This window comes from Balaenoptera physalus (assembly GCF_965194825.1).
Source record: "Balaenoptera physalus genome assembly, chromosome: 5".
NCBI lineage: Eukaryota > Metazoa > Chordata > Mammalia > Artiodactyla > Balaenopteridae > Balaenoptera > Balaenoptera physalus.
In genome coordinates, this window is record NC_138884.1 from 114,113,977 (window position 1) to 114,127,415 (window position 13,439).

General features: G+C 47.6%; 1 protein-coding gene across 5 annotated transcripts in view; it reads right to left on the bottom strand.

The window, feature by feature from the left end:
- Positions 1–1,965: 1,965 nt before the first annotated feature.
- EVC2 (EvC ciliary complex subunit 2) overlaps positions 1,966–13,439 on the bottom strand; it is a 144,927-nt gene continuing 133,453 nt past the window's right edge. For 3 of the 5 annotated variants that reach the window (XM_082462752.1, XM_082462748.1, XM_082462751.1), the window contains 3 exons: positions 8,817–9,013; positions 5,981–6,082; positions 1,966–3,656 (listed from right to left, as the gene is read on the bottom strand). In XM_082462752.1, coding sequence (XP_082318878.1) covers positions 3,386–3,656; positions 5,981–6,082; positions 8,817–9,013 — 570 coding nt within the window. In that variant the 3' untranslated portion in view covers positions 1,966–3,385. Of the gene's footprint in view, positions 3,657–5,980; positions 6,083–8,816; positions 9,057–9,076; positions 9,165–13,439 lie in introns of those variants that run through there. The other 2 variants (XM_082462749.1, XM_082462750.1) reach the window with 2 other exon arrangements.

The window sequence follows — 13,439 nt, forward strand, 5'->3', positions numbered from 1 at the left end:
AGAACAAACTGGCTTGAGCCAACCTGGAGAGAAGGGACGCTGCTGGCACCATCCAGGAGAGACGTGGCCTGGGAAGGAGTGGAGGGGAGGAAGAGGGCATAGATGTGAAGGTTAATGCAGTAGTGCAATCAGCAAGACGTAGTCATCATATTTGGGGGTTGAAAACAGGAAGATGTCTAGGATGACTTGTAGGCTTCTGACTTGGTACCATCTACTCAGAGAGGGGACATCCATAGTGGAACAGGTTTTATAGGAAGCCAATGGGTTCAGGGTTGGACAGGCATCTATGACAAATGTGTCTGGAGTCCAAGAGGAAGTCCAGTCTGGAGATAAAGATTTGGGGTCAAAAGCTTAAAGCTGTTCCCAAATATCCCCAGTCAGGTTGCATCTCACTCCCAAATTCCCACAGCATGGTTTTCAGAACTCTATTTTATCCCTTGCACTTAATGATGATTTATTTTTGTGTCTGTCACCTTAACTAGACTGAACTCTTAGAAGACATAATCCATGGGACGCTGAGCCTCAGAGAGGTTTAGCAATTTTCTCAAATTCTCCCAACTTATAAGTAATGGAGCCCAATCTTGAAATCAAGTCCTCTCAATTCAAGTTCCCTGGAGCTTCTCTCTTATGAATAGGCTTCCATGTATTGTGGCAGGTGCAACCCTTCTAGAAGGGTCACTGTCTTCATGTAGGGTGAAAACAGGAATGAAAGGAACCACAAAGCTCAATTTTGTGAGTATGTAAAAATATAATAAATAAGCTACATTTATTGCATATCAACATTTTATTGAACACCAACATTTTATATAATATCCAATATCTGCACTCTTGGTGACATCCCTACCCTAAGGTAGGTATTAGGACGCCTGTTTTACAGATGAGGAGACAGGTTCAGAGTGGTAAAGTGACTTGCTTAAAAGTTGTAGAGCCAGGATTTAAACCTGAGCTACCTGATTCCAGGAGCACAAGATTTCCCTATCACATCTTTGTGTTTCTCATGCAGTGAGTTTAGAGAAATTAAATCAATAGCTAGTCTTTGTGTATTAACATAAGGAGTTATTATTAGGTTCAAATGCTGTATTTTGAATAGCTTGAGCACCTCCTGTTGTTGCTAATAATCTATTCAATCAGTCTTCAGCCCACAATTTTGAGCTATTTCTTCGAATCCTTATGTGCAATCTACTTTCAACCATGCATAATTCTAGCAGAGTCCTAGAATCAGGAAATTATTAGAAAGGCAGATGGGTCACCTTCAAGGAATACAGAAGGACATAGATGTGGCAGGTGCACACCACCACCAAACACTTTACTGATCCAGTTTCATCTAATCCTCGTAACAAGGGATTCTCATCATCCTTTTGTTGATGAAGAATATGAGGCTCTGAAAGGTCAGGTGACTTCCACAGGACACACAGCTCACGAGCAACAGAGCAGCATCTGAACTTAAGTAAGCTTACACCAAAGACCATGCGTTTCCCACTCCACTATCCTGTGTGAAAATCACTGCTCTTTCTCTCCTCTCTCTTCTCACTTGAGCTTCTGATGGGAAAACTGACCCCATCCACTCTTCTCTCCTGCATTTGCACTGCTTACTTGTGCATATCTGCTAATGCAGAGATATGGCCAACTGGCAGCCACTACGATGGTACACAGCTGCCCCCTGGAAGAAGCGCAACTCCAGGCAAAGATCCCTGATCACCATGCTGCACGCATGCTGATGGGAAACTGCAAATAAGACTTGGCCTTCAGGTTGCCAAAGGCAATGCGATGTCTCATGGCAGGTAAGGGTTTGAAAGCTAGGAGACTTGGGTTCAAAGTGAGGATTCCTCCCTTACACGTGGTGTGATCACAGGCAAGTTACTTAAACCTTCTGAGTCTCAGCTTCCTTGGCTGTAAAATGGGAGTAGTGATCTCCATCTGCTGGGTATTGTCAAGGATTAAGAAGTGGGTTCAATAAAACAGCTTCCTTGGCTGTAAAATGGGAGTAGTGATCTCCATCTGCTGGGTATTGTCAAGGATTAAGAAGTGGGTTCAATAAAAAGGAACGAAGTTGGGTCATTTGTAGAGACGTGGATGGATCTAGAGACTGTCATACAGAGTGAAGTAAGTCAGAATGAGAAAAACAAATATCGTATATTAACACATATATGTGGAACCTAGAAAAATGGTACAGATGAATTGGTTTGCAGGGCAGAAATTGAGACACAGATGTAGAGAACAAACGTATGGACACCAAGGGGGGACAGTGGCAGCGGTGGTGGTGGTGTGATGAATTGGGAGATTGGGATTGACATATATACGCTAATATGTATAAAATGGATAACTAATAAGAACCTGCCGTATAAAAAAAAAAAGAAGTGGGTTCAAGTAGCTGTAAGGGTCTAGGAGCAACTCTCATGTAGGAGATGCTTCATCAGAATCCCTTTTCTTCTCGCTGGTGACAGGATTCCCTGCCTAATCATTTCCCACGCTTAGGAAAGACCCATTATAGTTGTATTCTTTGCCTGGTTCTCAGAAAAGCTCATATAACGATCCAACCACACTGTGAGGATGGAGAGGGTCAGGGCACAGGAAAGCACTTTGTGCAACACGAGGACCTGTGTGCAGTCAGTTTCTTGGCAAACACCTGAGGGCCGGTATGTGTCCATTTACCAAGTCCAGGAGAAGGGACAAGGGTTTGGGGCCGTAAGGAGTTCAGTGGAGTCCTGACTTTGTTACTTATTGGCTTTATAATCTTGCCTAAATCCCCTCACCTTCTTAAGCCTCTGAGTTTCCTGATTTGAGTTGGATATGGTATCGCCCAGTGGCTGGCACATCTTCTGACCCCTGGAAAGATGGAGGGCAAATTTCCATTGAACATCACAACGTGGGGGCCAAAACCCAAGAAGGGATTAAAAATAAATGGTTCCTACAGAAAGCAAAGACAAGTTCCCTTGAGAAGAGCTTTAGGTAAAATGATTTTCAAAAGCTCCCTTGATAAAAATAGAATATGTAACAAACACACAATGTGAGAGAAGAGAGAGCCTTGCCTTCAACACACAGCCCACTCTTCAGCCAGGTGTTGCGGGGATGTGAATTAGGGGCCTGGGGCTCCTCCAGACCCTCAGCAAGGTGGGACTGAAAGCAACGAGGGTTCACGGGCTGGTCCCCTGTCTCTTCATGTCCCTTGCGATGCTGAAGGGAATGGGCCATCTGGGAATTCATGGGACCAGATTAAACTGAGCCCATGAAAGTCGTGGTGAGGGAGGGAGAGTGGATGGATGTGTCCCCTGCAAGTGCAATGAATACCTGCAAGTTGTACATTATAAACACACACACACCCACCCATGTGGGCAGGAGGAAACAAATCTTTCTGGCTTCAGACTCCTTGGAGCTTTCCTTTGGGCTAGTTCATGCCCAAGGCCCAAGTGGCCTTTTTGGCATTCAGAAAGTTCTTCTTCTTTTTCCTGGGAGGAAGGTGCAGTGAGATCTCCGGCTCCTTTGGATTTCTGAAGATGAAGAGCTTTTCGCCCGTGTTTAATAAATCAATGGTTTCTGCCCCTACAATGGGCACCGGGGCCAGTTCACCAATGGACTCCAGTGACAGGTGTGGCCAACTTCCTTTTCCAGAGAATATCACCCTCTCTCTGAGAGGGGGACACGTCTTCTTTAATATGCTAAAGGAAGAACAGAAGATCAGATACGACATTTTTGGCAACTGACTCTCCCAAGTGTCCTGACAGAGTTCTCTAGGAAAACCCCCTTTTGTCCCTGGGGCCCCAATCAAGTGTCTTTTAAAGAAAGGTTTTTCCCTGTGGTTGCCAGGTTGCCCCTGAGATTAGCTGAAGCCTGTGGCAGTGGTGGTGCAGACAGCTCTCATCAACTCATGACTGTTCACTTTTGTGGAGTTTTGTGAGCCTGTTGTCATCATATCGTCAGCACGGAATCAGCCACAGTGGGAGTGTTTCACACCACGGAAACTAAGTGCTACAAATCAGAGCTCCCATCTCCCCCCAGACAATTGTGAGACATTTCCTAGGACACCCCTGCCTGTGGGCCTCACACTAAAAGCAGGCTGATAAAACCTGATGATAAAGCAACAGTTAGAAGTTAGGTAAAATGTGTTTGAAATAGAACAGGGCAACACGCTTTGGAAATATCCTGTAAAAGGATGGCTGGAACCTTGCCCATAAGCAGTCCAGCCCCTAAATCCTGGCTGCTCTTCATAATGGTTCTGACTCTTTCTGAGAGTGCTATACAACCTGAAAGCCACAGGGTCCTTTGCCCAAGCGGTGCAGGACAAGGCCAGGTCACTGGGGGTCGACCTACTGGAGGCCGCTGGTAGGCTCGTGGGCCCTTCCTGAACAGGCGTGGCTAATGAGGCTCCATCCCCCTCACCACGAACTCCTGCCCCGGCAGCTGCATGATCTGAGCAAGGACTCAAGGCAACTCGGACTGATTCACAGTCTCTCCTCCTCCCACCATCGTACACAGCACCTCAAGGCAAAAAGGCGAGTACGGTGACCCAAGACAGTGGCGCCAGGGTTCTCCTGATCTGTACTCGCCCACTTGTGTCAGTGCAGCCCAGGAAGGCATTCAGCAGCCCCACCCCATGCTAATCTAGAACAACTGACTTCCGTTCCTTAGTGGAGCGCTTTACATTTATACAGCTTGAATTTAATTTTCTTGGTTTGGGCTCAATATCCGGATCTAATTTCTCTGGGACTAAATTCTGATACCTGGCCCGTTATCAATGGCTCCCAGGTTTTTATTCAGGGACTATTTGGGAAGCTTGTCTCTGCGGCTTCACCGGAGCCCTGAGAAATTATGGAAGGGGCAGGACACTTCTCTTGGACATCCTCTGTTTCCAGAGCACACTTTGGTTATCACATTTTTAACCTTGTGTGTTAAATGGGCTAATGTAACTCTTGTGTCTCATGTTACCCTTTTTCCGAATCTCTAGTGGGAAACACGCGAGACCCTTGGTCTGTTGTTTGCAGCACCCTAAAACCGCTCTGCCTCTAACTTTCCTCTGCTCTCCAGGTGTGCAATCACCACAGCTGAAAGAGAAGGCACTCGAGAGAGTGAGAAGAGTGCTGGCCTGGAAGTTCGGGGGAATAAAGGGGTTGGTTAAATGGCCCTAAATTCCACGGTCACTTTTAACAGCTGCAGGCAAGGGGTCTCTTCCTCTGACCTCCCTGAGCTGGTGAAGCGTGGCCGTGGGATTTCCCCCACTTTCCAGAAAGTGGGGAGGCTCAGTGCAGCAAGGTGGGAGAGGGCTTTGTAAACTATAAAGTCTGAACAGCTATAAGGAATTATTCTCCTTCTAATGAGATTCCATTTAAAAAGAGCCATTAGTTAAAATAAATACTGCAATTAAAATGCTAATAAATGACAGGAGAGCATTCTCCCACTGATAGCTGGCGGCTATCTTCAGCTCGTAAACTAAGCGCACTTTGCATTTTTTTTTTAAAAAATTGAAGTATAGTTGATTTACAATATTGTGTTCGTTTCAGGTGTACAGCAAAGTGCACCTTTTCCATTATAGGTTATTCTTTTCCATTATAGATTATTACAAGATATTGAATATAGTTCCCTATGCTATATAGTAAATCCTTGTTGATTATCTATTTTATATCTAGTAGTTTGTATCTGTTAATCCCAATCTCCTAATTTATCCCTCCCCCAACCCGCCCCCGCTATCCCCTTTGGTAACCGTGAGTTTGTATTCTACGTCTGTGAGTCTCTTTCTGTTTTGTAAATAAGTTCATTTGTATTACTTTTAAAATTCCACACATGAGTGGTATCATATGATATCTGTCTTTCTCTGCTTACTTCACTTCATACTAAGCCCACTTTGAATAAAGACTGCGGTCTTTAGGGAAGGAATGTTGGTATGTTTGCAGTGACCCTCCCTTTGTGGTCCCCTCCGCCTCCCCTTCCCAGCTCACAGGCGGTCTGGCTGCCCTCCTCAGCCCACCTGAGCAGATGCCCTCGTTACCTCTCCTTCCTCTTGTGAGCCCAGCGCATCTTTTCTAATCCTCTGCTTATCAGTTCTCCTCGAAGTTTGCTCTCAAAGGCTTGCCACCAGCCCTGATGTTTCCTGAAGGCAAGAAGGGAGCATTCTTATATTTTTCAAAAAGAACAGAATCTTCAAGTGATGCATAATCTTAAAAAGCACGATGGGGACCCCCTCCCTCAGTGTGACCTTTGGCTGACATGAGAAACCCTGGGAGTTTTCACGTTTGTTCTCTCACTCACTCTGCGAACACTGATCAAGCATCTTTTCTGGCAGAGTCAAGACACAGTCTCTGCCGCAAGGGGTCCCCGATCCAGGGGTCACAGACAGGTACCAGGTGACATCAGTCAGATAAAGGAAGACTGCCGCGATGTGGGACACTTGAGCTGAATCTTGGTGTCCCAGCAGAGGGAACGCATGGAGCATTCGAGAAGGAATGGGCTCTCTGCCTCGGCTTGCGTGCAGTCCATCTCCCCCACTGGAGTGGACACTCCATGCAGCAGGACTGTCCCTCACTCTCCCACGTACACCAGTGCCTAAGACAGTCGACATACGAGGATCTCAGTAAGTGTTCATGAATATGTGAATAAGAAGGTTGAGAAGGCACAGTGGAGGCTTGGAAGGTGGGTGAGGCAGGGAGTCCTCATGCCACGTGAAGGAGTGTGATTCTCGACCAAAGAAGGGACAGTGTATAAGGAATACGGGGTGGGGAGATGTTCGCAGGCTTGGGCTCAAGTCAAGTCAATAAAGGTCAGTGTAGGAGAGAGTCCTGTCTATGCCTGCCTCTGGCCAAGTTCATACTCTGCCTCAGCTGGTTCACACTGCCCAGCTGGTGGGGTGAAGGACCCTTGCCCACGCTGGGCCAGGCTCTCTGTCCCAGGAGTCTAGCTCTTGGGCAGAGAAGGCTGGTCCTCTGAAGGGAGCACGCAGAGAGGATGGTCTTCGTGCTCTCCTGGTCCTGCCCATCCAGGGACCTGGCGTACAGCTCGTCCTGGATCCTGACAGGTCCCTCACGCACCCTTTCTTGCTTAGATTCATCAGTCAGTTTCTGCTGCTTGAAACCCAAGACTCTGAACTGATGGTGTGCCCAGGCACCAGTCGCTCGGGACACAGGAGTAGTGACTGCCCTGCCCTCAGAGGCTATGGTGAGTGGCTTTTGACTCCAGACGTCATCCAGTCTACTTGGCCACGAGGTCGGGCTACAGAAGGGCATGCCCACACTCCACACTCCTGGTGACAAGCCACCTGGGCGCTCCTGCTTTGTCCCACACCCACCTGCCCATGCCGGCTCACCAGTCTCCCAAACTAAACTGGCCGAAGGGGAGCCCGTAAACAAGGACCTCGTGGGCAGCCCTCAGGCAGAGGTGACGTCGCTGTGACCCTGCACATTCCTGCTCCAGCGTCACCACCAACATCTGCCATCTTCATGCTCTTGCCTGACTGTGCACGGAGAGAAACCAGGCTGAGACATGCAACTCTCTGACCACACCCAGCCCTCTGACCACGCCCACACCAGCCCTGACCCCACCCACACCCCAGCTCCTGTGACCACACGCACATCCAGCCCCTCATGGTGGTCCCCACCACCTCTAGGAATGCTCGTCCCAGCCCCTGTGGACTCCCACCCCTGCTCAACAGCTGTTGTTCCCATGCTCCTATCCTTCCTTTCACCCTAACCCTACTCTTAGCCCTCAGCTGAGTCAGGGACCCCCTTTACGAGTCAGGAAAAATAATGTACATACACACCTTTCCACACAATCATGCCATTTTGGCAGACTCATGGGCTCCGAGACATCCATCCCCAGCCTCCTGTGGGTCCTGGTTGAGGACCTCAGCTTCACTGCCTGGCCTTCAACACTTTCAGGTCTGGTCGTGGCTTTCCTTGTAGCCTCACCCCCAACAAATTCTGCTCTCAAGTGGCACCACTGGCTGCCCCAAACCCACCTTATCCACAGCCCTGCTTCATGTCTTGCCTTATAAAGACCCTTAACTGATCAAACGCACACCTGAAATTTGACCCTAAAAAAGTAGCTCTGCAGCATTATTCATAACTGAGGAAAAATGAACGCAAACTAAATGTCCAGTAAGAGGGTAACAGTTACATACACTATGCTACACACCTCAGTGGAATAATAGGCAGCTGTTAAAAATAATATCTATGGAGATGTTTCAATAACTGGGAAAAGTATGAATTTTAATTTGTTAATAAAAACAGCAGAGGTAGAGTCAAAATAGTGTGATAATTAGAAAGACGTCTGCACGTGGACAGGAGTCGAAAGGTAATAAGCAAACTTGCCTCTGATATAAGGTTCTGAAAAGCAGGACACAAGGTTGTATATACTGGGATTCCTATACACACACACACACAATGCACAGACTCATAAAACCCAGCAGAGGAAACACGTTCTGGAGGAAGAATGGTAGCAAGACGCTAACAGCCATTTTCTCCAGCTGACAGAACCATGGATATTTTTTTTCTCCTTTTTCCTTTATGTATGTATTATATTTATTTATTTCCTTTATTATTTATTCCTTGGGCTGTAAATATGCATATATGGCATATTTACAGCCCAAGGCAACTTATTCTCTTAAGATCCTACTGGGGAAATGAATTGGTGATGAAGAGAGAAGCTGTGGACAAAGTACTTGGGTCTGCCATGACTTACACAGAGGATGCATGGCGACTCTCCTGGATGCTGTCTGCTTCTTGAGCAAAGAAATTCCCCTGGGAAGGCGGGTGTGCTTGTGCCCCGTGGTCCCGCTCCCCTCTCCCATCCGTTCTCTCTACAGGGATCTCGTTTTCCCACCCTGTACTCACCCCCTCCTGCCCAGGTCAGCCTGCGCCCCGCCGCCGTCACTCTCCGCTGTGTGGTCCTGATGCCTCTGGCCCACGGGATCCAGCACGGCCAGCAGCTCGGGCTGCAAGGCTGCAGGCACAGCCACGCTCAGGAGCCAACGCAGCGTGCCCCCCGGCAGCATCGTCAGCTTCGACAGGTAGGACGCCAGTCTCAGCTCCTAGAGGAGTGAACGCAGGGACTCGGAGCCTCATGGCTCTAACCTTGATGAACAGCAAGTTTTAATGGATCACAGTCTTAGGACTTTTTGTCCCAGGGAGATAAATATTTTAGTACCTCAGTCTTGAAAACATGTTCCCAAATTCACAGAGCTGTCAAGAAAAATCTATTTGGTCAGCAGCCTTGGCTCCCCATGACATTCCCCAAGCTTCATCCATCCCTTCCAACTACTCTCCACTCACTCATCACAGCTACAGCCCGGGCCCATTAGTAATTTCTCCTCCTACTCATGTTCGGTGAGGCGATAGGGCTCATAGGGAACAGCACAGACTGGAAACAACTGAAATGTGCCTAAATCAGTGGATGGTTAAAGAAACTGTGCTATGGCCATGCCACGGAATACCAGTCTGCAGTGAAAGGAAAGAACTGGATGGATCCCTAGGGCGTTTCGCTGCGTAAAAAGAGCCAGGCCCCGCTGTACTTCCACGTGAATAACATTCCAGAGGTGACAAAATTTAGAGATGGGGAACAGAGCATTAGTGGCCAGGGTTAGGGGTGTGGGGGGGAAGTGGATATAACTATAAAAGCGTAGCACAAACAGATCTTTGTGGTGACCAAACAGTTCGACATCTTAAATGCGGTGTCACGCTAAACTACATGCGGTAAAATGACACAGAACTATACATGCATTTTATATGCATGTCAACTTTCTGGTTTTGATGTTGTCCTAGGGTCCTGTAAGATGCAGCCATGCGGGGAAACAGTGAAACAGGGATCAGGGCACTGGAACTCTCCATACTAGCTTTGCAACTTCTTGTGAACCTAAAGGTATTTCAGAAAAAGGTTTGAAAAGGAGAAAGAGAGAGTACAGGCAGGCTCTGCACTCCCCCAAACCTGTGCTGGCTCCCAGCCCCACTGCACAGAACTGTGTGTCCTTGGGAAGTGTCTTTATTTCTCTTCGGGCCTCAGCTCCCTCATCTGTAAAATGAGGTAACAGTAATACCTATGCCAAAAGGTTTTGTGAGGACAAAATGAGCTGTGACGTGTAAAACTGGTCTGTGTTAAGAAGGCAAACTCCCTTTCCCAGCAACAGCGTGGGTATGCCTGGCCACCTGGCCAACCAGAGACCTTCCCTGGGATTTTACACAGCAAACCCAGGAGAGAAAAGCACTTTATACAGCAAAACCAGGAGAGCTGGATGCTGAAAGGCCATCAGCTCAGGGCTGTCAGCTTTCATGTCACTTCCTGTGTGGAATAAGCTTATTAGTGGACACAAAGAAACAGGGGAGGGAGAGAGAGAAGGAGAGAGACCCACAAAGAGTCCTTTGCCAGTTGAGCCCCCAGAGCTCAGCTCTGCTCTTTGAGGGGATAGTCAGGGTATTAATATATTTCGTTTACACTCAAACTAGTTTGAAATGAATTTCTGTTACCTTCACCTAAAAAGAATTCTGACTTTACAAGACATCTAAGTGCCGTGCTTGACAAATCAAGGTCATTCAGTGAGTGTTGGTTGTTGCTGTTGTTACAGTATTTGTATGAGTTTCCTATTGCAGCTGTAACAGATCACCCCAAACTTGGACTTAAAACAACACACATTTATTCTCTTACGGTTCTGGAGGCCAGAAGTCTGAAAATCAGTGTCACTGGGCTAAAGTCAAGGTCAGCCGGGCTGGCTCCTTCTGGAGGCTCCAGGAGAGAATCCTTTCCCTGGCCTTCCCTAGCGTCAGCTGCTGCCTGCATTCTTTGGCTTATGGCCCCTTCCTCCAGCTTCAAAGTTCATCCTCCAATCCCTGCTTCTGTCATTGTCACGTGGCCTTCTCTTCAAGCTGTGACTCCTGCTTCCCTCTTGTAAGGACACTTGTGATTACATTTAGGGCCCACGGGGATAATCGAGGATAACACCCCCATCTTAAAATCCTTAATCACATCTGCAAAATCCCCTTTGCCATAGAAGGTCATATTCACAGGTTCTGGGAATTAGGACTTAGACATGTTTGGTGGGCCACTGTGCCAGATTATTAGTACATTTATTCATTCAACCAACACCACGATGGAGTCCTACTGGGCGCCAGACCCTGTTCCAGGCACTGGAGGCAGAGCAGTAAGTAACACAGACAAAGTCTCTGCCTTCACGAGGCTCACAGTCAGGTCAAAGAGACAGATGGTAAGCCTACAAAGAAACACCGTATCAGGCAGTGTAGCTGCCAGGATGCAAAACAAGGCAGGATAAAGAGACAGAGGGTGAGGGGCGGGGGTGGCTGATATTTGAGACGGGTAGTCAGGGAAGGCTTCTCTGAGGAGGTGACGTCTGAGCAGGGACCTGAATGAAGTGAGGAAGTGAACTATGGGCACATGGAAGGGAAGAGCTTTCCAGGCAGAGGGAAGGCAAGGGCAAAGACCCTGAGGTGGGGATATCCTTGGCATGTTTCATGGAGAGTGAAGGAGGCCAGTGTGGCTGGCATGGACCGTGTGAGAAGGAGAGTGACAACAGTTAAGTTGGGACAGGTGGTGGGGGATCAGCTCATATGGACCTTTTCATCGTAGGGAGGATTTTGACTTGTCTTCATGGTGAGCTGGGGAGTCATTGCAGGAATTTAAGCAGTGGGAGTGGCATGAGCTGATTCTCATTTTTTAAAGATTACTTTGGATGACACAGGGGCCATGAACCATCTGCAACAAGTGAGGTAGCAGAGGGGTGGCATCTCAGGCAAAAGATGGTAGCTGTGTGAGCCAGAGTGGTGGAGGGGAGGTGATGAGAAGTGGTGGGACGCAGGAGACACTTTGATGGTAGAGCTAACAAGGTTCATTGAAAGACAAGAAGAAAGGATGACTCCACCATCTTTCACTTGGGCTGCTGGGTAACTGGTGTCATTTACTGAGATGAGTGGAGCAAGCCTGGGATAGGGGACTGTCAGTCACTTGGAGTTCTGTTTGGACAGGTTAAGTCACTAATGGCAATGTCAAGTCTCAAGTTCAGGGCAGGGGTCTGGAGCTAAGATTAGATGGTAATCAGTGTGGTGATGACATCAGTAAGGGAGTGAATGTAGATGAGAGGGAATGAGGTCCAACGACCGAGTCCTCAGGCTCCCAACGTCCAAAGGCCACGATGCATCCAACATAGGGGCTTGACCACAGGTAGCCAGAGGGCTGGGAGAGAACCAGGTGTCCAGGGTTTGGAAGCCAAGAAGGGAACATATTCAAGCAAAGGGTTGTGGATCAAGTGCCACAGAGAGATCAAGAAAGACAAAGACATGGACTTGCCCCCTGGATTTGGAAACATGGGGCTGCTTACTACTTTGACCAATGCTTTCAGTGCAGTGATGGGGAAAAGTGTTATTATAAATACCAAGCTCTTTCCTTGCGACCCATGTGCTTCCGTCTGCCTATAGTACACTTTTCCCCAAAGTGCTCTCTGTCTGGCTCTCCTCAACTCATTCTTTTGGTTTCTACACCAGTGTTGGGCTTCTGGAAGCCTTTCCTGACCCCACATTCTGGGACAGATGCCTCTCCTCTGCTTTTCTCTGGTTTTAATCAACAGTATTCTGTCCAATTCTTGTATCAAATTCAATTGTCCAATTTCTCATGTGTCTCTGCAGTGAGGTTTTAGGATGGGGTCAGCATCATATGCCTCTCTACCTCCAGCATTTAACCCGGTTCCTAGCACAGAGAAAAACATCAACAGACGTGGGTCGAATAAATGAATAAACGCCATCAACACCCTGTAGACTCACTTCTTCCTGAGGCAGAGGAGTAACCCTTCATCACTGGGATCCCCACTGGTGAAAGTGGGGACCCACTGGCCCACTGCCATGGCTCTCCCAGCTCTGAAGCTTTCTGATCAATAAAATAATCCTTAACACAGGTCAATTAACTGGGTCAAGTCTTCCTGAAGGTGGTGACACAAAAAGCATCTGTGTGGGTCACTTCTAGAGACTGAAATGAATCACAAAGCAATGTGGGGACCGGCTGTTCATGCAGAAGGTGGTGGCAGAAATACCAGGCTTAACGGCAGGCCCTGTCTGTCCCTCTCTCCTGTTCTGCTTCACCACCACTGGACCTGGCATGGATTTCCATTGTTTCAGTGTATCTTGGCATATTTCATCCTTGCCTTGATTTTTAAGAAATACTGCTAATTTTAAGGAATCAAACAATGTAGAAAAGCACAAAAATGTTAAAGTAATTATTCCAAATGCCACTATCCAGAAATAGTTATCAGTACCATTAGGCAAACCACATTCCAGGAATATTTTTAGGCATATACATAAGTAGATGAATGAACGGATGGATGGATGGATGGATGGATGGATGGGTATACCGATGGACAGATGGGTGAATGGATAGATGGATGAGTGGCCAAATGGACAGATGGATAGATGGATGGATGGATGGATGGTGGGTGGGTGGATGGATGGATGGACAGACAGATG